This window comes from Aotus nancymaae, unplaced genomic scaffold (assembly GCF_030222135.1).
Source record: "Aotus nancymaae isolate 86718 unplaced genomic scaffold, 86718_ANA_hifiasm-v0.15.2.pri h1tg000049l, whole genome shotgun sequence".
In the NCBI taxonomy this organism is placed as follows: Eukaryota; Metazoa; Chordata; class Mammalia; order Primates; family Aotidae; genus Aotus; species Aotus nancymaae.
The window spans coordinates 11991411-12016793 of NW_026988463.1; the positions used below are offsets into that span (position 1 = coordinate 11991411).

The 25383-nt window shown below is 39.5% G+C and overlaps 1 protein-coding gene and 1 pseudogene across 2 annotated transcripts in view; one reads left to right on the top strand and one right to left on the bottom strand.

Moving 5' to 3' along the window:
* The window catches only part of PARN (poly(A)-specific ribonuclease), a 201624-nt gene that overhangs the window by 170732 nt on the left and 5509 nt on the right, over window positions 1-25383 (top strand). For both annotated transcript variants that reach the window (XM_012453224.2, XM_012453223.2), the window contains one exon: window positions 19094-19287. In XM_012453224.2, coding sequence (XP_012308647.1) covers window positions 19094-19287 — 194 coding nt within the window. The remainder of the gene's footprint in view (window positions 1-19093; window positions 19288-25383) is intronic.
* LOC135269022 (ATP synthase subunit g, mitochondrial-like) lies at window positions 16959-17263 on the bottom strand (annotated as a pseudogene).

Consider the following 25383-nt stretch of genomic DNA (forward strand, 5'->3'; position numbering starts at 1 on the left):
CCTCTCTTTGTGTCCATTTTATGGGAGCAAAGCACCTGCATATAAGTGAGAACATGCAGTATATGGTTTTCTGTTCCTGTGTGAGTTTGCTAAGGATAATGGTCTCCACCTCCATCCATACTTCTTAATTTTTCTGTTTATCTTTTGACCTGCAAATAGGATAGGTAAGGATTCAGCTCTGTTGCTCTCACCCACTCCAGGTTGCTTTCCTTTCCCCACCTTCAGCCTTCCTCCAACTTTGTTCTCTTTGGTCTTCTTTTTCATAATTGTTTTGGCTGTACTAGATCCTTCGTAGCTCCCTATGAACTTTAGTATCAGCTTATATATTTATATAAAAGCGTCTGCTAAATTTTTGGTTGAGACTGAATTAGGATATATAATATACTCTTTTAACCTATCAAAGTCTTCCTTCAAGTTATATCAATTCACATATAGTGTAAGAACCTTACAGTAATATACTTAAATTTCCCAGTTCCCAATCTTTGTGCTGTTAGTGTCATTTACATTTATGTTATTAACAGCATGCAACGTTGTTATGTTTCTTATTTAGTCAGTGATTTTCTAAAAAGAATTAAGTAATAAGAAATCTTACACTGGGCACGGTGACTCACACCTGTTATCCCAGCACTCTGGGAGGCCACAGTGGGAGGATCCCTTGAACCCAGAGTTTGAGACCAGCCTGGGCTACATGGTAAGACTCTGTCTCTACAAAAAGTCAAAAAATTAGCCAAGATTGGTGGCACCTGAGCTTGGTGGCACACATCTATATTCCCAGCTACTTGGGAGGCTGAGGCAGGAGGATCCCTTGAGCCTAGGAGGTTGAGGCTGCAGTGAGCTGTGTTCACACCACTGCACTCCAGCCTACCTGGCAGAGTGAAATCCTATCTCATAAAAAAGAAATAAATGGAAAAGAAATTTGTATTTATCCATGTAAACATTTCCTCATGCCTTCCTGTAGTTCCATATTTCCATCTGTTGTCATTTTCCTTTTGCCTGAAGGAGTCAACTATGTCTTATGGCAAGGACCTGCTGGTGATGAACTCTTTCAGCTTAATGAGGTTTCATTATGTTGTCCAGACTAGTCTCCAGTTCCTGGGCTCAAGTGATCCTGCCTCAGCCTCCCAAGTTCTTTTGTATGTATGAAAATGTCTTTATTTCACCTTCTTTTTTTTTTTTTTTTTTTTTTTGGAGACAGAGTCTCCCTTCATTGTCCAGGCTGGAGTGCAGTGGCGCGATCACGGTTCACTGCACCCTCTGCCTCCTTGGTTTAAGCAGTTCCCCTGCTTGAGCCTCTGAGCAGCCTCCGAGTGTACCACCACACCTGGCTAATTTTTGTATTTTTAGTAGAGACAGTGTTTTGCCATGTTGGCCAGCCTGGTCTTAAACTCCTGACCTCAGACGATCTGCCCGCTTTGGCCTCCCAAAGTGCTGGGAGTGAGCCACCACACCCAGCCTCACATTCTTTTTTTTTGGTGGGGACAGCAACCTCCACCTTCTGGGTCCTGTTTCAAGCAATTCTCCTGCCTTAGCCTCAGGAGTAGATGGGATTACAGGTACATGCCACCATGCTCAGCTAATTTTTTTGTATTTTTTTTTTCAGTACAGGTGAGGTTTCACCATGTTGGCCCAGCTGGTCTTGAACTCCTGACCTCATGATCCACCTGCCCTAGCCTTCCAGAGTTCTGGGATTATAGGCATGAACCACCACACCCAGCCCACATTTATTTTTGAAAGATGTTTTTGCTGGGTATAGAATTCTAAATGTACAGGGTTTTTTTTCTTTCATTCGTTAAAGATACTGCTCCACTTTCTTCTCACTTGCATTGTTTCTCAACAGAAGTCTGTTGTCATCCCTATTTTTTTTTTTTTTTTGTCATCCCTATTTTTGTTTCTCTTCTATGTAGCACAGCTTTTTTGTGGCTACTTTTTACAGTTTTTTTCTTTATCATGAGTTTTGAGTAATTTGATTATGATGTGCCCTGGTAATGTTTTCTTCAAGTTTCTAATCTGCTTGGGATTTGTTGAGCTTCTTGGATTTCTGAGTTTATAGCTTTAATCAAGTTTAGACATTTCAGGCTGGGTGCAGTGGCTCATGCCTGTAATCCCAGCACTTTGGGAGGCCGACCGAGGTGGGTGGATCTCTTGAACCCAAGAGTTCACAACCAGCCTGGCCAATATGGCAAAACCCTGTTACTGCAAAAAAAATACACACACACAAAATTAGCTGGACATGGTAGCCCATGCCAGTAGTCCTAGCTACTAGGGAGGCTGAAGTGGGAGGATCACTTGAGCCTGGGGAGGTCAAGGCTGCAGTGAACTATGATTGTGTCAGGGCACTCCAGCCTGGGTGACAGAGTAAGATCTTGTCTCAAAAAAAAGAGAAGTTTTGACATTTTTCAACCATTGCTTTGAAAGATTTTTTTCTTTTTTTTTTTCTGCTCTCATTTTCTCTTTTAGGGACTTTAATTATTCATGTATATTGAGGTGCTTGAAGTTGTCCCCTAGGTCACAGATGCTCTTTTTAATTATTTAAAGTTCTTTTTCTCTGTGTTTCGTTTTGGATAGTTACCATCGCTGGGCCTTCATTGCAGACATTGTACTTTTCATTTCTAGAAGTTCTGTTCAGTTTGTAGCTTATTGTTTTGAACATATGGAATGCAGTTATAATACCTTTCAGTGTCTTGCTTTGTTAATTCTAACATCTCTGTCAGTTCCAGATCACTTTCAGTTCATTGAATACTGTTATTGTAGGTTGAGTTTTTCTGCCTTTTTGCATATCTGATAGTCTTTGTTATTTTCTCTTTTTTTTTTTTTTTTTTAAGCTGTCTCCTACAGGAAGAAAACCTAGTAGTCTCTAATAAGATGCCATATATTATAAATTTTACCTTGTGGTATGCCTAGATATTTTTGTATGACTATAAATGTTCTTGAGCTGTGTTCTAAAATGTCGTTGAAATGCTTGGAATCAATTTGATTCTTTCAGGTCTTTTGTAGTTTGGTGGGTCTGGAGCAGTGTTCGCCTAAGGCCTTCCAAAATACTCTCCCCAATGCTGTGATGTATGTGTTTTCCCAAGTCAGCTGGTGGGAACAGGCATGGTTCTCAGCCCTTTATGAGCACCACGTATTGTTCAAAGAATCCCTGTGCAGCTCTTCAGGGTTTTCTAACCATAAACTAGAGCAGTCGTTGGGTTCACCTCATTTGTTTCCTGTCTCTCAGAGGTCACTGTGCTTCCTTGCCCCGTGTCCAGTGCTTTCAGAACATTGTTTCATGTATTTTGTCTGATTCTTTTGGTTGTTTTAGGCGGGTGGGTAAATCCAGTCCCTGTTACTGCATCTTGACTGGAATGGAAGTTGCTCCATTGTCTTTGTGTCTTTGCATACAAACATACTGTCTAGAAATCTGATACCAGTTTTATTCAAGATCCTTTGTATATAGCCTCTTTCTTTATTTCTTTTCTTCTTCTTCTCTCGCTCTCTCTCTCTCTCACTCCCTCTCTCTGTCTCTCTCTGACTCTGTCTCTGTCTCTGTCTCTCTCTCTCTTTGGGCCTTTGTGGAATTTTTGAGAATATTCTTTTTTCTCTCCCAGTATTTGGAAATTCCACAGTAATGAACCTTGGAAGTGTTATGCTGAATAATACTCCCTATGGGCTGTTACAGGCTGGAGACCTGTGACTTAAGGGGAAATGTATTGTTTTATTTCCTTGACAGTTTTTTTTCTTTCATTTCTCTCTCCTTTCTTATGGGAACTTCCGTGGTTAAATGTCAGGTTTCCTGGATTTATCCTCTAATGTTTTTGTCTTTGTCTCTTCTATTCTATTGTCTTTCATCTTTTTGTTCAATTTCTTGGACATTTCCTTGACTTTCCCCCTTCAACACTTTCATTGATTTTTTTTCTTTCAACTCCTATTTTGATTTCTAAGAATTGTTGTCTTCACACTATTCCTTTGAAAGAATGCACACAGCTCTTCTTTCTTGGATGTAGAATTATCTTTTATGTCTATAAGGACATTAATTTTTTAAGTACTTCTCTGTGCATGGTTCTGATATGCATGGATTTTAGTCACCAGGTTAAATAACAGCAGTCCCCCATCGTATGATTCCAATTTCAGTGACTACAATGTATTAACTGTGAGTAATTGAATAAAGTGCAAACTTCACTACTAGCTCTTCAGTCCACTCATCCCTGTGTAGAAAACAGATACATAATCCTGATCGGTCACCAATCAGGGCACTTCTTTCAGAGTCTGTGTGACTGGTCACTGCACATTCATTATTCTATTCACTCAGACAGCAAAACATGTCATTGTGTTGTCTCCTTGTTTCTCAGTGATAAACCCAGGCAACATTCTTTTCAAATGGATAATCAAAAGAGGGAATTGATCCACCAAGATGAAAGTGTCACAAGGAACCAATAAGTGATAATGTCGAAAGTGAAATTCAAATCAAAACAAGTAGAGTTATAAAGAAGAATTGACTGACCATGGGAATGTTGACACTGCTGCCATTTGAGTTGCTGTAAATCTGCAGCCCGAGGAACTTAAGGAAGGCAACTTATCAGCATAAATGAGGAAAGTAGTTGTGACAGAAAGGATGAAGGCTTCCCAGAGGAAGTAACACCAGCATGAGATTTCACATTAAAGGATCTCTCAACGTCGTTGGAAGTGCCAAGGATAACCCATTGGAAGCTGATTCAGATTTACAAAGGAGTACGACAGTTCACCCAGGCATGGAAGAAACATTCAATATCATGAGTTATATGACAAGAAGAAGGCACACACTGTTTACTCTGAATAAAGGTTTTTTTTTGTTTTGTTTTTAACAAAAGCTCATACTTTATTCACATTTCCTCAGTTTTTACCTAATGTTCTTTTTCTATTTCAGTTTCAGGATCTCATCGAGGATACCACATTACATTTGGCCATCGTGTCTCCATAGGCTCCTTTAGACCGTGATGGTTTCTCTGACTCTCTTTGTTTTTGATTACCTTGACAGTTTCAGGGGGAATTTCAGCTAATATATGGAATGTCCTCCAACTTGAGTTTGTCTGATATTTTTCTAATGGTTAGACTAAGGATATGGGTTTTGGATGGAAGACCCGTGATGAAGTGCCATCCTCATCACTTCATATCAAGGGAACATGCTGTCAATGTGATTTCTCACTTGTGATGTTAACTTCATCACCTGGATTGAAGTGGTGTTTGTCAGGTCTCTCCACATGAAGTTACTGTTCTCCCTCTTTCCACACTGTGCTCTTTGAAAGGAAGTCACTGTACACAGCCCAAGCCTAAGTGGTGGGTGTTATGTTCCACCTCCTTGGGGAAGGAGTGTCTGGAATTTTTCTGAACAAGAGATTTGTCTCTTATTTATTATTCAGTATTTGATCTATATTGTTATATGGACCTAAGTTTTATACAAAGTAATAAAACACTTTAATTCCCAGTGGTTTCTGATTCTTTAAATTGCAGTGTGCTAAATGTTATGGTTTTACTTCTTTTCATTTCTCTATTTTTAACTCACAGTCAGAGACTTAGTAATGTTGTGACAAAAATTTCTAAAGGTCACAGAAAGATCCATTTTTCCTATTGATCATTAAGATTGCTTTGCACCTTTTCAGTTGTCCAGATGTTTTTATGATTCTGTACTACATGCAAAGCGAGGACTGGCTGTAGTTTGTAGAGTTTCCTTCAGTTCCCTATTCTGTCTGTGCTTCTTTCCTCAGAGTTCCTTTTTTCTATCTGTGTATTGGTCTGTTTTGGTTTTTGTCTCTCATGTTAGAAGCTTTCTTCAAATATTTGACTGTTCTTGGCCATCCATTATTTTTTAAGAATGAACCAAAAATTGATGAGAAACTCTGGGTGTGGGGCAAATCTCATTGATGGTCTTTCTACGTAGGATGATGAGGTGAAAAGTTGGCTTTATAATTAATATGTCTTTTCTCTGAGGCTGATTCAGTTCCTTTATGGTTTATACTTCTTATAGCCATATAAGAACTCTCTGCCTAAATAAGATCACAAAGATTTTCTCATATTTTTTAGCAGTTTTTATTCTCAGTTTTATGTTAGGTATATGATCTATGAGGCATGAGTATGAGTTTATATTCTACATATAGGTACCCAGTTATTCCAGCACTATTTTATGAAAAGAATATCCTTTCCCCACTGAATTACCTCACCTCCTTAGTCAAAAATCATTTGGTCATATATATATGGGTCTATTTCTAGACTCTTTTATTTCATTGATCTATATATCTGTTCTTTGACCAATACCATCTTGTCTTGATTACTGTAGCTTTATAGTGAGCCTTGAAATCAAATAGTGTACTCTTTAATCTTGTGGATTTTTTTTTTAATAAAAGAGTTTATTCTAAGTCCTTCACTTTCCACAAAAATTTTAGTCAGTTTGTCAGTTTCTACAAAAAGCCTGCTAGCTCTTTGACTGGAATTGTGTTGAACCTGTAGACTATTTTGAGGAGAATTAACATCTTAACTACATTGAGTCTTCCAACCCATGAACATAGTATATCTTTTCACTTACTTATGCTTTCTTTGATTTCTCTCATCAGTGTATTATAGTTTTCAGCATACAAATTTTGCATGTGCTATACTGGAGTTGTCCCTGTGTATTTTGCCTTTTGATCTATTGTAACTCATGTATTTTTAAAGTTCCCTTTCTAGAAATTTATTGCTATTATAAAGAAATATAATAGGTTTTTTGTTTTGACCTTGTATTGTTATACCTTCCTTACTTATTCACTTATTACTTCTAATAATTTATTATAGAGTATTGGGCATTTTTTGTTTAAACAATCATATCTACAAATAAAGACATTTTCATTTCTCTCCCCAGTACAAATTTCCCCATACAAATTTTTCTTCGTCTTGCCTTTATTGCTCTGGCTAGGGCCTCTAGTACATTGTTCAATAGAAGCTGTGAGAGCCGACATCTTTGTGTTATTCCTGATCTTAGGAGGAAAGCTTTCAGTCTTCCAACATTAGCATGGTATTAGCTGTAACTATTCAGTTTTTTTTAGAGATTGATTCTCTGATTTGCAGCTTGGGGGATAAAAGCCTGAAAGAAGCCTGACTTCTGTGCTCTGGGTACAGATTGGCAGAAGGGAGCTGGAGCCCTCACTCCTCAGTATGTGGGGGATGGCTACTTACCCCCTTTTGTCCGCTCATATCGCCTCACTCCCACTCTTTGCCATTGTACCTGGTGCTGCTGAGCTTGCAGAGGATCACTTTCTCCTATCTAGCTCCTACTGGCCTGGGGTGATACCAGTCCCCTGGCTTCTCTGGGGGTGGGAGATTCTATTACAGCCTTGCTCCCTACTGACATGGCTCCAGTCCTTATCACCTGCTCGGTTTAGGAATCTAGGGCCTGCTTGTGCTGAGATTTTGCAGGGCTCTATTGGGTGAATCCGCCTTTTGTAGAACACTCAGATTTCTGTTTCTGCCTCTATGCAGAGCAGAGCTCTTTGCCACTTTTCTCCCTAATTTCCTCTGCAAAGAGAGTGCCTGCAAGGTGAGCTGATACCCCATTCTCTGATGCTGACTCTCCTGTTCTCTTTTCCTCCGTAGGTGTTATCTTCTCTCTGCAGATAAATAGTGTGTTCATCGGTCATCTGTAACTTCCTGGAAATTTTTTAAAAGTAGTTTATTTTCTGAAATAGTTGGATTTTTGGCATGCAGGGATGATATTTTGTTTTTCCTCTTACAGCCTTGATTATGTTACTGATTTGATTAGTAAGTCCTTTTATCAAAGTCAAAAGGTAAATTTTAGTACAAAAGTAAATTTCATCCTAGCCTCTGAAAATTTCAGATGTTCTAAATTCAGGTCCAGCTAATTGTATGTTGAGTATATGTTTTACATATAGAAATTATTATTAACATAATATCTTTCATGTTTGCATCAATTAATTTTTTCTATGTTAAAGTGAGTTGAAAATAGGGGATTGTTTGAAATAGTCAAAACAGGTTCTTGTAAAGTATTTCTTATTGAATGCCATTGATTCCTTGTAATGTTGAACCAGTTTTTCTTTTAAACCTCATATTCACAAGTAAGCTTTATGTGTAGGATAGAGCACATACACAATGCATTCGTGTTTTCACACACACACACTCACTCTCTCTCTCCCTCCCCCCCACCCATTGCACAAGAGATGTCCTTTATTACCAGACAGCTACCATTCAGACCTTATTTAATGTTAATTTTGTTTTCAGACTCAATTAATTTTTTTTTTCTTTTTTTTTTGAGATAGAGTCTCACTCTGTCACCCAAGCTGGAGTACAGTGATATGATCTTGGCTCGACGCACCCTCCATCTCCCGAGTTCAAGCAGTTCTGCCTCAGCCTCCCAAGTAGCTAGGATTACAGGCACGTACCACAACACCCAGCTATATTTTGTATGTTTAGTAGAGACAAGGTTTCACCATGTTGGCGAGGCTGGTCTTAAACTCCTGACCTTAAGTGATTTGCCCGTCTCAGCCTCCCAAAATGCTGAGATTACAGGCATGAGCCACTGTGCCCAGCCCCAAGACTCAAATTCTTTATTAGAAATAAGAATCTTGGTTTGTCAGTGATCTCTGAGGGTCTGGCTTCCAAGCTGAGCATAGGTTGTCCAACATCCTCCCCTCTCCCACCTAGATCGAGCCCCAAAACACAGAAACAGTCATGCTCATGGAATTCAAATTCACCATGAGAGTTTGTGGATACAATAAAAAGGCATTTCTAGATCCGACTTACCGGATCTCTCTAGCTTATTTTGCTGTGTGAGGTAGTTTGCACAGTGGGACATTCCTTCAATCCCTTAGCTGCATCTAGTAGGGAATGTGTTTTCATTCAGCCTAGCAGGAGAAACTGACTGTACACAGGAATGTAAACTGTATTAATACTGTTTCTAATGCAGGATAAAATAAGCAGTTTGTTGTTTGTCACTTGCATTATTGCTTTTGGGGAGGGAGCTTTCACTTACTTATTTCATCCATTCAGCAAACCTTAGCCAAGAACTTACTCTGTGCCAGGCCCTGTGCCAGTTACGGAGAGTACAAGCAGTGTAAGAGCCCACTCTTGTGGACCATGCATTCTAGAGGCAAAGAGAGAGAATAGATAAGTAAGGACATAAATAAGAAGCAAGGCAGAGGCGAGTAGGAGGAGGAAAATAAAACAGGGCAGGGAAATAAATGTGATAGGGTAAGTGGCTGTTTGGGCTCCTCCGTGGGGGTTAGGGGGTCTCTTTTCAGTGAGACCAGCACAGTGAGGAGATCTAGCCCTAGGAAAGATGAGACCAGTTGAGACCAGCGCAGCGAGGAGATCTGGCCCTAGAGGTTGTAAAGCAGTGGCAAGAACATGGAACTTGGAGTGCAGTCTGAGACCCACCTGCCCAGCTGCAGTACCTGGGGGAGGTCATTTACCCTGAAGATGAGGCTTTTTTTCTGCAAAATGGGAGTGTACATGTGTCCAGCTTCAAAGGGTCATATACAGTTACCAAATGAGAGAATGATATAAACAGAAGCCCTTTAAAATGAAAGGGGACTGGTATTTTATACAGCAGCATGAGCGTGCCAGCCAACTAAAGGACTTGCTATACCTATCTTTAAGACTTCTCATAGGCCAGGCATGGTGGTCCATGCCTGTAATACCGGCACTTGGGGAGGCCAAGGACGGAGGATCACGTGAGCCCAGGAGTTCAGAACCAGCCTGAGCAACATAGCAAGACCCCCATCTCTACAAAAAAAAAAAAAAAATTTAAATTAGGCATGGTGGTGCATGCCTGTAGTCCCAGCTACTCAGGAGGTGGAGGTGGGAGGATCACTTGAGCCTGGGAGGTTGAGGCTACAGTGAGCTATGATTACACTGTTGCACTCCAGTCCAGGTAACAGAGCCAGACCCCATCTCTTTAAAAAAAAAAAAAAAAAAAAAAAACACTTACTGTAAAACTGCAGTAATATAGTGTGGGGCTGGGTAAGGAAAGACAGATAGTGGAACAGAATAGAGAGTCCAAGAATACAGCCACACGTGTGATCAGTTGATTTGCAATAGTTTTTCCATGAAAGAATTCCTTCTTGGCATTTATAGACATTTGTCTCTTATTCCAGATTGTGAGAAAAATCAGTCAAGAAGTAAGGAAAAAGGAAAAATCCTGCAAGAATTAAAGTTTTAGCAGCCAACATGGGTATCACTAGTTTAAAGGAATTCCCCAGCCACAGGTGAAAGGCAAGAGCACAGTCAGCAACACTTGGAGTCAGAGATTAAGGTCATCATTTTCAGCAACATGTAGGAGAGAAGGAGTCACAGTCCAGTCAAGTTATTCTTTGTTGTTACTGTCACCATATTGCAAGTGTGTGTTTATGGCCCTGTCTGCTATTAACAGTGAGTCATTCTTCTCAATAAAAATCTACTGAGTTTATGTACATAAGTACACGTACAAAATCCTGCAACTCTTGTTTGAAGATAGAAGTTTTGGCAGCAGCCCGTAAGTTGGTAACTTTGAAGCGTGATTCCTGTGTTGTGCTGTTAACCTTGCTAAGATAGCCAAACGTTACATCACATTAGCTCATAGAATCCAATCATGTTCACTGGTGTTTTTCCGTGTTTGAATATTTAATGAAGGCTACAGTTCTTTTTAAATACTTTTACAGGAGAGATGTAAAGAGAAGATGTGTGAGTATGATTGTGGAATACTATTAATGTGAAATCAGCTGATATAAAATTTGAATTAGGAAAAGCAGGATCAGTTTTAAGAGCAAAATCAAGGCAAGCAGACAAAATATTTTCAAAACTAGGAAAGGAAATGGGCTTATATGAAGCCATATATAGTCTAAAGCCCAACTGCAATTTGCTTTGGACACACTCTGAAGGGTTTGACCATCATTAACATAACATGAAAGAAGCTTTTCTACGTTTGGAATATTTTTCATGAAACAGATATTAACAATTAATGCTTGTGTGTTTTTAAGCATCATTTAAGAATAACTTCTAAATACTAAATATTTGTGGCATCTTTCAATTTTTAAATGATATTTATTTGGCATTCATTTGGTGCTACTGTGTTTGTAATGTTTTCTGTTACCAAATGTCTATATCAGGTAGAGGTTATTTTTATGTATTACTGAAATATATGCTTTTCTCACAGTGTGTTGGTTCATAATAGTAACCTGTGCATATATTATTATATCTTACTTTATAGAACTGACCCCTGAAACTGACCCCTGAAACTTATGTATCACATAAAAGTGACTTGCTATTTATAACTCATTATTCAAAAACATATAACACAGTGCTATTAAAAATGCAGAATATTTTATGATTTGGGAATTCTGAATTTCTCATTCCTGAATCTTGAAGCTAATAACTATTGAGAATTTGGAAAAACTAAAAATTCCTGACAGAGGTACCGAAACAACTGGGTAACTATGCCCATAACCGCACTTCTGTTCTTATGCTACACCACATTTAAAATGAACTTGAAGCAACTCATAGAACAAAATGGAAGAACTAAAGTGATACCACTTTTAGAAAAAAAAATGAAAGGAAACCTTAGTATCTTGCATTAGGCAAAGATTTCTTAGATATGACAACAAAAGCATAAAAGAAAAATATTGATAAATTGGACTTAGAATTAAATCTTCTTTTCTTCAAAAGATACTATTAAGAAACTGTGAAGAGAAGGCACACACTGGAAAAAATGTTCTTTTCCTTTTTTCCCTTTTAAATAGAGATAGAGATTTCCCATGTTGCCCAGGCTGGTCTCAAACTCCTGAGCTCAAGCAGTTCACCCACTTCAGCCTCCCAAAGTGCTAGGATTACAGGCATGCGCTACCACGCCCGGCCAAAAATATTTAAACTGAATAGCTAATAAAACAGTTGTATCTACATACAAAATAGTTGTATCATAATCATATATACTCTTACAATATATACTCGGCAATTCAGAATACAACCCAGTTTCTTGAAAAGGTGGATGAGGTCAAAAGATTTCAAAGATTCTTCAAAGAAGATATACAAATGACCGATAAATAGTTTGGCAATTTCTTGTAAAGTTAAATTGCAAATGCATTTCTATATATCACCCAGAAATTCTTATAGGTATTTATTTTTGAAAAATAAAAACTTAATGTTCTTAATAATAAAAGCTAGCTTTTACCCAAATGTTCATAGCAGCATTATTTATAATGACAAAAAGTTGGAAGCAGCCCAAAGGTCCATCAGCTAGTAAATGAACAAATTGTGATACAGCCATAATATGAAATAAAGTACTAATACTAACAGCCATGTGGCTGACTCTCAAAGTATTATGCTAAGTGAAAACAGTCAAAAGACTAAATATTATGTGATTTCATTCATATGAACTTCCAGAAAAGGCAAAACTACATAAATAGGACTATAAGCAGATTAGTGATTGCTGTGACAATGTGTATTAAGTGCAAAGTGACATGAGGAATCTTTTTAGGAAAAAGGCATTGTTCTTTATCTCGATTGTAGTGATAGTTAACATGGTTATATGCAATTCCCAAAGTTAACCAAACTACTTTTAAAACAAGTGAATTCCATTGCAAGTAAATAATACCCTAATTTAAAATAGGGGAAAATGTTCCTATGGCAGCCAGATTTTTGATAATTGCTTTATGGAAAAAGGTGTTTGTAGAGGTTTGAAAATATGACCTTTCTATAAGCAAACTTTTTTTCTACTAAAAGGAAAAAATGCTAATGAAGATGTTCACCCTTGTAGAATTTGATGGATAGTTGACAGTAACTTAACTTTTAGGGAAATACTAGTCAAAGTTTAATGTTCAGTTTTAACATACCAAGCTGCGTCTGTGACATTTTAATTAATTACCACTTCTTACAGTGGATTTAAATGTCCACTTCATGTTCATTATAAACTAGCTTACTTTGTACATTATAAATCTGAATGCAAAATGAAGTCATATGAATGGGAGATTGTTTTGCCTCTCATTTTACCTTTTGACATTTAAAATCAGTTAATAAAATAATGCCTCCTCAACATACATGTATTGAGAGTGCTACATACGCATGTGCACACACACATGCGTGCACAGCAGTACCTTCCAAATATATAAAGAATCACATTCATAAGGGCAGTATTACATATGTCCAGTTTTTAATGTATAATTAATACTCTTTGATTTAAAACTGCCATAGTTAAGTTATATGGGATATAATCACAGCTTTTATTTTCATTATAGGATAGCAGGTCTTCCATCTATATAGATACAGAAACATTATAGGAAATAAACTAATTCCACGTATATCTGAGAGCTTTCTCAGGCAGGATGCCCAATAACCATTAGCTTCTCCTAAGAAGCAAAAGACTTACTTGAGAGCAGAAACTACAGATAAGCAATTAAGAAATGTAGGCTGGGCGTTGTGGCTCACACCTGTAATCCCAGCAATTTGGGAGGCTGAAGCAATCTGATCTCTTGAGGTCAGGAGTTCGAGACCAGCCTGGCCAACATGGTCAAACCCCATCTCTACTAAAAATACAAAAATTAGCCAGGCATGGTGGCAACGCACCTGTAATCCTAGCTACTGGTAGGTTGAGGCATGACAATCACTTGAACCTGGAAGGTGGTGGTCACAGTGAGCCAAGATTGTGCCACTGCACTCCAGCCTGGGCAATGGAGTGAGACTCCGTCTCAAAAAAAAAAAAAAAAAAGAAAGAAAAAGAAAATATGTTGTAAATTAATTGAGAAACTGTTCAGGAAAATGCTTTGTAAACTTAAAAGTTGTATAGAAACAAGAGCCCTGCAGAAGCACATCTGGCATAGTCCCTGTTGCATAGTAGACATCAGATGTTTATGGAGAGGAGCATTACAGATGCATCGGCCTTGTTGGCCAAAAATACCATAGTAACTTGTGGTTAGGACACAAACCAATGTATTCTAGTAAGTGCCTTCAAAATCATTGCTTGCAGTTAATGCTAAAGTTAATTATTCTCCACGTCCGTGGAATAGCCATGTGATGCTATGATATGAGGTAGTGATTGTTATTGTTATTGTTGTTTGAGACAGGGTCTCACTCTGTCACCCAGGCTGGAGTGCATTGGGACGATCACAGCTCACTGCCGCCTCCACCTCCCAGACTCAAGCAATCCTACTTTAGCCTCCCAAATAGTTAGGAGTACAGGCATACCATCACTATGCCCAGCTAATTTGTTTTTGTTTTTGTTTTTGTTTGAGACAGAGTTTTGGCACATTGCCCAGGCTAGTCTTGAACTCCTGGGCTCAAGCATTCCTTCCGCCTTGGCCTCCCTAAGTGTTAGGATTACCCGTTTGAGCCACCATACCCAGCCAAGATAAGAGTTTTGATGAAACCATACTCCTGTAAAGACACAGGGCATTAATACCACCCCAGAAAGTTCCCTCACGTTCCATCAGTCAATCCCTGCCTACCTTCCCACACCCACCATTCTTCTGAATATTTTTCTCTGAAGATTAGTTTAGACTTTTCTGGAATTTTATGTAAATGTGTTTATAAAATACCCACTCTTTCCTGTGAAGAGCTTCATTCACTTAGAGTGTTTGAAATTCATCCATGTTGTTGGAGGTAATAGTAATTCATTTTTTATTGCTGAATTGTATTTCATTGTATGAATATAGCCCAGTTTGTTTATCCATTCTCCTGTTGATGCACTGCTCCTAGTTTCAGTTTATTATAAAAAACAAGGTGAATGAGTTAAAGTCCTCTTGAGATAGCCAAGCAGGGTGTTTTGGGAAGCATGGAAAGGAAAGGACACTAAATAGGGCTTGGGAACATTCCCAGAGGAGAGTCATGTTGAGCAGGAAGAGATGAGCAGTAGGGTCTTAGCACGAATGGTGACATTGAAATGGGAAGCGTGGGATATATTTGGGCTGATAAGCTTCTGGTGGGATGTCGGGCATGTGGAAGAGTATGGACGATGGGCTTCGTTAGGTAAACCTAGATAGTCTCTGCTGCTTGGCCGCCTAGTGAAAGATAGGCCAGGAAAGCAGATTGGGCCACAGACGACAGAGGATCCTGGATGCTGTGCCAAGCAGTTTAAATTTAGGTTTATAGTGGAGAGTTGTAGTTTTTCTTTCCCTTCCCTTTCCTTGCCTTACGTATTGATGTAGAATCATGGATTCCTATTTTTTTTTAAATGATGCAGTATTTATTACTGTTCTCTAATAAATTAGAGGGCACACGTTGTCCCAGATTTGGCCAGTGGGAGTCAGTCCTTTTCTTTCAAGCTAGTTCCTAGTTCCCTGTGACGTGCCTAAACATTTTTTACTTTTTGGCACTGCAAAATATTTTAGACTCATTTTATAATTTATCTCCCTTGACCCTGGAGTTAACCACTTACTCAGGAGCCCTGGTTCCTTTTAGTGAGGTATTAGAAACTAAGATCTGGAAAGCAGATATGCTCATTGTTACTGGGATGTCTCTACTTCTAGGTCCTTTCTGTAGATAGAGCTGGGAATTTTCTGCCTGGATAGATAGGATTACCTATCCCTGCATAAATATACGTCCATATATGTGTGTGTATACGTAAATATGAACACATATACACATACTTATTTTAGAAATCACAAGCCCAAATCCTTATCTCCAATTTCAGTCTATCCCCCCAGGGTTCTTTTTTATCTTTCCTTATTCCAATATTTTTATGTCTCTCTTCCAGAAACATCAGCATATTTACTGATTTACTCAGTGCCATCATGCAGCTAAGTGTTTTCAGAATTGCTTCACTCATTCTACTACAGAAGCAAACCTACTAAAGGATTCAGGATTTGTTTGCCATTCTCTCTCACACCCTACTCAAGAATGGGAATACCAGGTTCATAAGTTGTTCTTTTGCACTTGGCTTTTTGCACATATTTTACTGGAAATCGTTCCATGATCATTTTCAGTTCTTTGAGATCTTCGTTCTTTTTTGTAACTGCTTAGTAGTTCATTGATTGTATGTACTGTTGTGTACTCAAGACGTTTTCTATGCTTAGACATTTCGGTACTTTGCAGTATTTTGCAATTCTAAATACTATGTTGAATAACTTGTACATACATATATTTACCTTATAGGAGATATATCTTCTAAATTCCTGGAAATGTATGTAGTTTTGTTAGATACTGCCACACTCCCTCCATAAGAGTAAGTTGTACCATTTTGCATTCTTACCAGCAATGTATGAAAGGACCCACTTCCCCAGTCTACTAATGGAGTATATTATCAAGCTTTTGAAGGTTTTTGCCAGTCTAAAAACCTAGTGGGTGAGAAGTGATATTTCAGTGTTGTTTTATTTTACATTATGAATGGAGTTGAACATCTTTTCATGTGTTTAAGGAGTGTGTGTAATGAGCTGTTTATTCATAGCTTTTTCAGTTTTCTATAGGACTTTTAGTCTTTCTTTTTCTCTTCATGTTTGAGTTATAATTTGTTAGGGGCATTAACCCTTTATCTGTGATACATGTTGCAGATATTTCCTCCTGGTTTGTCATTTGTCTTTGCTCACGTTATTTATTGCCCTGTAAAACATGTTTACATTTATGAAGTCACATTTACAAATCCTTTATTATGTCTGGATTGTAAGACATGGCAAGAAAACCTTTTTCTACACCTAGATTTGGAGGCATTCACTCATGTTTTCTTTTAGTACCTGTGAAGTTGCCTTTTTTGCATTTACAGAGCTAATGCCTTAGGTATTTATTCTTTTATATGGTATGAGGACTGGTTCTAATTTTATCCTTTTCTGATTGTCCCAACACTATTTTTTTGAAGTCCATCTTTGCCCCAGTATTTAGAGATACCACCATTATCAGACAGTAGATTTCGATATACAGTTGGGGCTATTTCTAGACTTTGTATTTCACAAAGTTTTTTTTTTTTTTACAAGTCTTATTTTATTCAGATAGCAGTCTGATTACACATGGTCCAACATGCTCAAATAATAAATCAAATATAATCAGATGTTAAAGATTACTCTTCAAACATTATAGCCAATGATGCCACACTTGCCTATGATCTCCGCAACATAAAACCACATCAGCACCTCACCAAACCATCCAGCAGAGCTTCCTTAACTGTGAGTTGTTTGAAGCAACCAGTCTGAGCATTATTGACTATGTTTTTCAGGCTCCGAAAAGCTCTAGGGATCTCAGCAGGGGTAAGAGGAATCAATTCAACCTTGGCGTAGTACCAAAATGTGGCCAGTTGAGGCTTTGAATAAGTCACAACAGTGTTCACCAGCACCAGGGTCTTCTCCACAAGGTTATGGATAAATTGGGCCATGGTTCTTGGGTGGAAAGTCCATCACCCTGGAAGGCCAGCTGCTTGTCACACCCTGGAAGGACCAGCTGCAGGACCCCCTTCACAAAGTATTTTTAATGCTTGTGGTTCTAGCTGAGTTTTCATTAAATATTTATGTCTCAGAGGCTACCAGGTTGCTGAATTTACAGTGCAAAGGAGTTTTTAGGCCTCTTCCCTTTTCGTGATGGAAGAACCCTTACTATCTTATACTTTCTGAATTTTCTAAATTTTCTGAAATCAGCAAAATTTTTTTAGTCTTTAAAAAATCTTCTTAAAGGTATTATCAGTTTTTAAACAGTAAACTTTAGCATAAATTTTTAACTGTCCCCCCCTCAAAACATTACCATTGATATCCCTTTTTTTTTTTCAGAGTCCCTCAATTAAAAGAGGTGTTTCAGAAAGCTCTCTATAACAGACATGAAAAAGAGGACAAATGAAAGGCTGGCCAGCCCAGTAGTAAGAGGAAGCGAGCTCCAGCCTCTTTGCTTCCCATGCCTTAGAGATGCACCAGGAAGGCAGTGTGTTCTCCTCCTCCATCCTCTGAGTGTACCGTCAAGTGCAGTTCGCAGATTCAGGGAAGATGTTAAGTGCAGGAGTGATGTGGAGGAACTTAAATATTTGGGTAGCCAGCATTTTTTATATAGAACATTTTAAAGTATTCGCGTCCTAGCTGGGTATGGTGGCTCACACCTGCAATCCCAGCACTTTGGGAAGCTGAGGCTGGTGGATCACTTGAGGTCCAGCGTTCAAGACTAGCTTGGCCAACATGGTGAAACCTCACCTCTACTAAAAATACAAAAATTAGCTGGGTGTGGTGGCAGGTGCTTATAATCCCAGCTACTTGGGAGGCTGAGGCAGGAGAATTGACTTGAACCCAGGAGACAGAGGCTATAGTGAGCCAAGATTGCACCACTGCTCTGCAGCCTAGGTGACAGCAAGACCCTGTCTCAAAAATAAATAAATAAAATTAAAAAGTACTCACCTCCTAGGAAAGGCTGGTAGGATCAGTTCATCGCTCTCAGTCCCCACCCTCCCCACGTGCTTGAATGGCCTCTCCTAAATAGAATGCCTTAAATTTATTTTAGGCTTTTCATAACTTGGGGGCTATAATGAAAAAATCTCTAAGACCCATTTAGAGGAGAAAGGACTCAGTGTTTATGTGGACGCTGTTTTTATCTAGTTATATTTCAGAGAATATTTTCTTAAGGAAAAATCAGGACACATAATCTGATTTAATTCAATATGTCAAATCCTATAAAGCTTTCAAAATGAAACCAGATTTAATTATACATTTAACAAGTCATCTTTTTGGAAAGGAAGAGGATTACATGAAGGTGGGGTATGCACTGTAACTATATCCAAGTTTTAAGCCGTGGGATAGCAGACTGATTCAAGAATTCTGCATTTCTACTGTTTATCCATTAGGCAGTCATTGAAGGGAATAATGCTATCTTCTGACTTAATGTAATCAAAATTATTATTTTGTTATAGTATCTCTGCTATTCTATTCTGTTGCAATAGTTTTATCACAACAGAGACTAGGAACTTTGCAAATGTGTTCTTGAGCACTCGGAACAGCTTAGGATTTACAAGCATAATTTAGGACTTTTTTTCTGAATAAGCATGTTATAGGTAAACTTTCAGACTTCAGTTCATAATAAGGTCTTTAGTTTTTACACACAGGCAGCAGCTGCCCATGTTGTTGATGGCTGGCTAAGTGTTAATAGAATTAAGAGTATTAAAATATTTTTATAGACTAGTCTTCCTGTAACTCTCGGCACCTTTCATGTTGTTCCACTTTTTGCATTTCAGTTTTACAGCTCCCAGCACAGTAGGAAAGAGAAATTTGAGTCCTAGTCAAGAGGAAGCTGGCCTGGAGGATGGAGTGTCGGGGGAGATTTCCGACGCTGAGCTTGAGCAGACCAATTCCTGTGCAGAGCCCCTCTCAGAAGGAAGGAAAAAGGCCAAGAAATTAAAAAGAATGAAGAAGGAGCTTTCTCCAGCAGGTTTGTATTGGATCTTGCCAAAGTTCTGGGACTGTGGACTCTTTAAATGCTCTAGAATCTTCTATTTTGGGGGAGAACTTATGGCAAGGCTTCACTTGGTGGCAAAGCCTATGTAGTCTTCCACAAGAGAAGATATTTTTAGGATCAATTTAATTTAATTTGAGGAATCCTAAAAAGCTCTGGCTCGGGTAGCATAAGGCCTGGGGGGGTCTCCTTGTTAAAGATGGCTAGTCTATTTTGGTAATCTCTCTCTCCTCCATGGTGTAGAAGTTTTGCTGATGTGTTTAAAGCAGCCTCAATATTTAAAATGTGCATTTAAATGTGCACAGAGGCCCCTCCTACATGCTATTTTCAGTAGCAGAGTTTTCACTGTTTCCAGCAAAACCCCCAGGCAACCTGGATTTCTCTCCTAAGCAGAATTATATAAGAAGCAAAGGAGACAGGAAATTAGCACCTGTTGAGAGCCTACTACATGCTAGACGCTGTAGTAGGAGCCATTTCTCTCCTTATTTCATTTAATTTTCACCATAGTCCTTAGGTGGGAATCGTCATCCTTATTTGAGTGAAGCAGATGCCTGGGCTGAGGGAGGCTAAGTGTGCAGGGCCATGCTACTCATAGGCAGCACAACCAAAAGGCAGACCCAGACCCACATGAGCTGAATCCCATGTCCTCTCCACCCCACAGACAAGCCTAACTCAGCCCTTTGTGCTCGCATGCCACGCAGGCCCAGAGCAAGAGGCCAGAAGGGTATCTTGTCAGTCAGCATATGAAAAAGGATGTTCCCTGCTGCTGGGGGCCGTCCAGCAAGGCAGCAGTCACGGTGACAGTAATTGTAGCCACTGTTGACTGAGTGCTTATTAAGGGGCCAGGACAATGCTTAATGTATAACAGAAATTCTTTCATGTAATCCTGGAGACTGTCATCATTATCCTTTTTACAATGAAGAAAACAGAGGCCTTGGGGTTATGTGAATTGCCCAAGGTTCTAGAGCCATTTAGTCTGTCCTATAAGAAAGCCAGTGAGGCTGGGCTTGGTGGCTCATGCCTGTAACCCCAGCACTTTGGGAGGCCAAGACTGCTGGATCACTTGAGGTCAGGAGTTCGAGACCAGCATGGCCAACATAGCAAAACTACGTCTCTACTAAAAATACAAAAATTATTCTGTTATAAAGACACATTCACACATATGTTCATTGCGGCACTGTTTACAATAGCAAAGAATTGGAACCAACTCAAATGCCGGTCAAGGATAGACTGGATAAAGAAAATGTGGCACATATACACCATGGAATACTGTGCAGCTGTAAAAAAGAATGAGTTCATGTCCTTTGCAGGGACATGGATGAATCTAGAAAACATCATTCTCAGCAAACTGACACAAGAACAGAAAACCAAACACCGCATGTTCTCACTCATAAGTGGGTGTTGACCATTGAGAACACATGGACACGGGGAGGGGAACATCATACACTGGGGTCTGTTGGGGGGTGGGGGGCTAGGGGAATGATAGCAGCGGGTAGGGAGGTTGGAGAGGGATAACATTAGGAGAAATACCTAATGTAGGTGAAGCGAGGATGGAGGCAGCAAACCATCATGGCATGTGTATACCTATGTAACAGTCCTGTAAGATCTGCACTTAAAGTATAAAGTATAATTACACTTTAATTACCCCAGAACTTAAAGTATAATTAAAAAATATATATATATATATATATATGTATAAAATACAAAAATTAACCAGGTGTGGTGATGCATTCCCGTAGTCCCAGCTGCTCAGGAAGCTGAGGTAGGGGGACCACCTAATCCCAGAGAGGTCAAGGCTGCAGTGAGCCAAGATCATGCCACTGCACTCCAGCCTGGGCAACAAAGTGAGACCCTGTCTCACATACACACACAAAAAAAGAAAGCCAGTGCCTTTAACCAAGGTTATGTTTTGAGAGACACTGACCCAGACACAATTATAATCATTCTCCTTTGTCTCGTATCATGACAGTTGTCACGGTTAGCAGAACTAACAATCAAATCAAAGGAAAGTAGTAGTCAATCGGTCAAACTTGATTCATACCCAACCTGTGAATTCACTGTTTTAATTAATCCCCTTTTGCATGTGGACTGATCTGACTGTGGGGAGTTTTCTGAATCTCACTGATATTAACGAAATGAGACAAGTAGCAAAAATGTCACATATGCTTTTTATACATTATGCTGAAGTTGAATTTCAACAGAAAACTTAAACTCATGTTTGAAGCCTGGATTGTCTATTTTAACTGTCTCCTTGACTCTGGGTGTCTCCCTTTACTTATTTCCTCTCCTATCCCTAAATTAACTGTTGGAGAGGAGCCAGGCATGGTGGCTCACACCTATAAACCCACTGCTCTGGGAAAATGAGGCAGCAGGATGGGGAGCCCAGGAGTTTGAGACCAGCCTGGGCAATATAGTGAGACCTTGTCTCTACAACAACAATTTAAAATATTAGTTGCATGGGCCTGTAGTCCCAGCTACTCAGGAGGCTGAATCAGGAGATTTATTTAAGCACAGGATTTTTGACAGCAATGAGCTATGATCGCATCACTGCACTCCATCACTGCAATCCTGGGGGACACAGCAAGCTCTTATCTCAAGAAAAAAAAAAGAAAAAGTATTGGAGAAGTTTTTAATCTGCAGCATCCTTAGTCTTCAAATTTGATACCTTTATTACCACTGTCATGTTTTATGTGCTCAACAAATGTTAAAATAATAAATGTCAGCATGATTTCTAGAGATCATACTCAACAGGATTTAAAGGGGTGGGGGGGTTCCCCTGTTGTATTCCTGTCCTTCATATCTGTCTCTTCTGGATTTTTTTAGTTTATTACTTCTTAGGGACAAGCTTTTCATTTTTCCCTTCTATATCAGCATAATCTGAAAAATATTAACATTAAAATAACTAATAATAGACTGCTTTAATAGATTAGTCCTTTTATAGCTTTCATCGTTTTAAGTGAAAACTTTCTATAAGTTATTTAGGGTTTTGAATTTATAATACTGTAATTAAAATAGGGGATTTTTTTCCCTCCCATTGACAGTAAAGCTGTCACTGCCACAAGATTTGAGCTAAAAAAAAAAAAATTGTAGATTTTGTACTTCTTTGTCAGCGCTGCCAAAAAAAAGAGAGAGAGAAGCAGAGAGACAGAAAGGAAGAGACATCTTGACAACTTTTAATTGAATCAGAGAACTTGAGTGAATCGGGCTTTCTTCTGGAGCACCATTCATCGAGCACGACCCCTGATGGTGCCAGGTGGAAACTTAATGGATCCTTTCCACCTGGTTTGTTTTCAGTGTTTAATCCTATTAGTATCAGCAGGATGTAGGTCAGGATATCAGGTGCAGAACCTGTGGAATCAACCAATTTAGCTTGCTCATTTACTTTAATAAGGTCCTGTAATGAGTGAGAGTACAAAGTTCAAATCCTGTTAAGGGTCTGCATTTAAATCTCAGAGGTATTTAGAGTGTGCCAGCAGCCTTGAGGGCCTGGTTTGGGTGGTGGCGGGAACTGTATTAGAGGGCTAGGCATGGCTTGAAAGTCTGTCCAAACCTAAACAGTGCTGAGGAATTGGGTCTGAGCTCTGGTACTCAGAAGGGCTTCTCAGCAGGTACTCAGCACATCCTCAGGTGCACTGCCAATGAGGGCATGAAAGGTATAAAAGACAGGGGTATTTTCTGGGGGTATTTTCTGTTCTCCAAGGAGAAAGCAGCAAAAATTAGGATGCTGGAATATCCTGTGTTGTAGCAATCCCAGAACAATTGGTGCTCAACAAATACCACACAAAACGAATGTTTAAAAATTTAATCTTGCCAGGCGCATTGGTTTACGCCTGCAATCCCAGCACTTTGGGAGGCCAATGTGGGCGGATCACCCAAGATCGGGAGTTCAAAATCAGCCTGGCCAACATGGTGAAACCCGATCTCTACTAAAATACAAAAATTAGCCAGGCAGACATGGTGGTACACGCCTGTAATCCCAGCTACTCGGAGGCTGAGGCAGGAGAATCGCTTGAACCCATCAGGCAGAGGTTGCTCTGAGCCAAGATCATGTTGTGCCATTGCACTCTAGCCTGGGTGACAAGCAAAACTCGGTCTCAAAAAAAAAAAAAAAATTAATCTCTGTATCTGTTCTTTTTCTTTTAATTTTTTTCTTGACCCAAGCACATGAACTTGTAGTATACATTTTGATATCGAAGATACATTAAAAATTAAGTACTAGACCCAATCCCAGATAACAAAATAACATAAATAGCGGAATAAATGACTATTCATTAGGTTTATACTATGAGACAGTGTGCTAGGAACATCTTTTATTGTCTTATCTAGACCTTTGAAACATGCAGTAAGGCATAGATACTATTTCCCAGTTGTACAGAGAAACTGAGGCTCAGAGTTGCAGACTTAAAGTATCTAACTGGCATGTGGGAGGCTGGGGAAACTCATCCAAACTTAAGAGGAAATGAAGGATCCTTTACAAAGATGTTTCTTGTAGCTGTTCTAGATCAGAAACAATTACCAATCTAGACTTGATAGAAATCCAAGTGGGTTGGGCATGGTGGCTCACGCCTGTAATCCCAGCACCTTGGGTCAGGAGTTCGAGACCAGCCGGCCAACATGGCAAAACCCTGTCTCTACTAAAAATACAAAAATTAGCTGGGAATGGTGGTGCCCCCAGCTACTCAGGAGGCTGAGACAGGACAGTCGCTTGAGCCCAGGAGGCAGAGGTTGCAGTGAGCTGAGATTGCACACTGCACTACAGCCTGGGCAACAAGAGCAAGACTCCATCTCAAAAAAAAGAAAAAAAGAAAAAAAAAATCCAAGTGACCACTCTCCTACTCTCCTTCAGGGCTTCTAGTTTATGTATATATTATGTACTCAGCAATTATTTTTCTGCCAAGTGTGGTTGCTTGGATCCTGTTTTCAGGAGGTAAATATATGTGTAAGTCCCCTCCTTTTCTGTTTATATGACAGTGTTGATTGGCAGTGCCAGCCACTTTCCATCTGAGTGGTTCTAGATACATACTCGGTTGGTGTGCAAAGGAAAACTATTCTGCATGCCATTGATGCTGGAATAAAGTGTCTTTAGGAAATGTGGCTGTTTTCCCAGGTCATGTTTAATTGAAGGATTTCTATAACCTACTCGTTCTTGTTGATGTGTTCCTGGGGCCTGGAGAAACCCAGCTCACCCCCTCACTTCCCTGAAAAATCTTGGGGCCACATGGACGGTCTGATGCTGCCCAGGCTGACCATTCTGAAAATGCTGCTGGCTGGTCCCTAGCAGCAGCTTCCATCAGCACCTTAGTCAGACTGTGTTTACAGAGGCGTGTCCAAAGTAGATACATTGACTACTCATGGTTATTTTTTGTCCTGTAAATAGAGACATTGTTCAAAGCCTTTTTTCCCCTAATATTTAAAACAACACGTTAGATCTTTTAAGTGTTTGTTTGCCAAAGAACCGTGAGTTTTATTGGAGTTTAAAACTCGGACTAACCTACCATACTTTTCAAGCTTAAACCCTGAGGATTACAGTATAGAAATTTAGAACCTACTTAAAGCAGCAGTCTCCTCATGCTGTTACAGGTCTCATTAAAGTTAGAAACAAGATCTATAGCTGCTGCTGTCGGTCACCTGAGAGACCAGGCTGAGGCAGCTCAGCGACCTCCCAAGGAGCCTTTTAATTATTATGTTCAAGTGTGGTTTGCAGTGAACGTGGCGAAGGAGGTGTGTGCTGCTGTGCAGTGAGGCAGAGGCGGGGCGCTCCACGCGCATTTGTGCCGTCCTTTTCCTCCTGGCAACTCCAGGGTGTCATCAGCCTTGCAGGGAGGGGGCTCACTTTAGTGTGGGAAACCAGCCCCAGGGCATGCCTCCTTGAGCATTTCCTAGTTAGAAACTTGTGTGCGGCTTCCCAAAGGACCCTTCTGTGTACAGATGTCCACTCCGTGGAAGATGATATGATGGGAAGCTTCCAGTTTCCTGTGCAGTTTCTTAGATTCTGTTTGGGATTCACCTGGAGAAAGCAATGTCTACCTTTTGAGTTTCTCCATTTCAACTCCAGTTGGGTAAAGGGGTAGA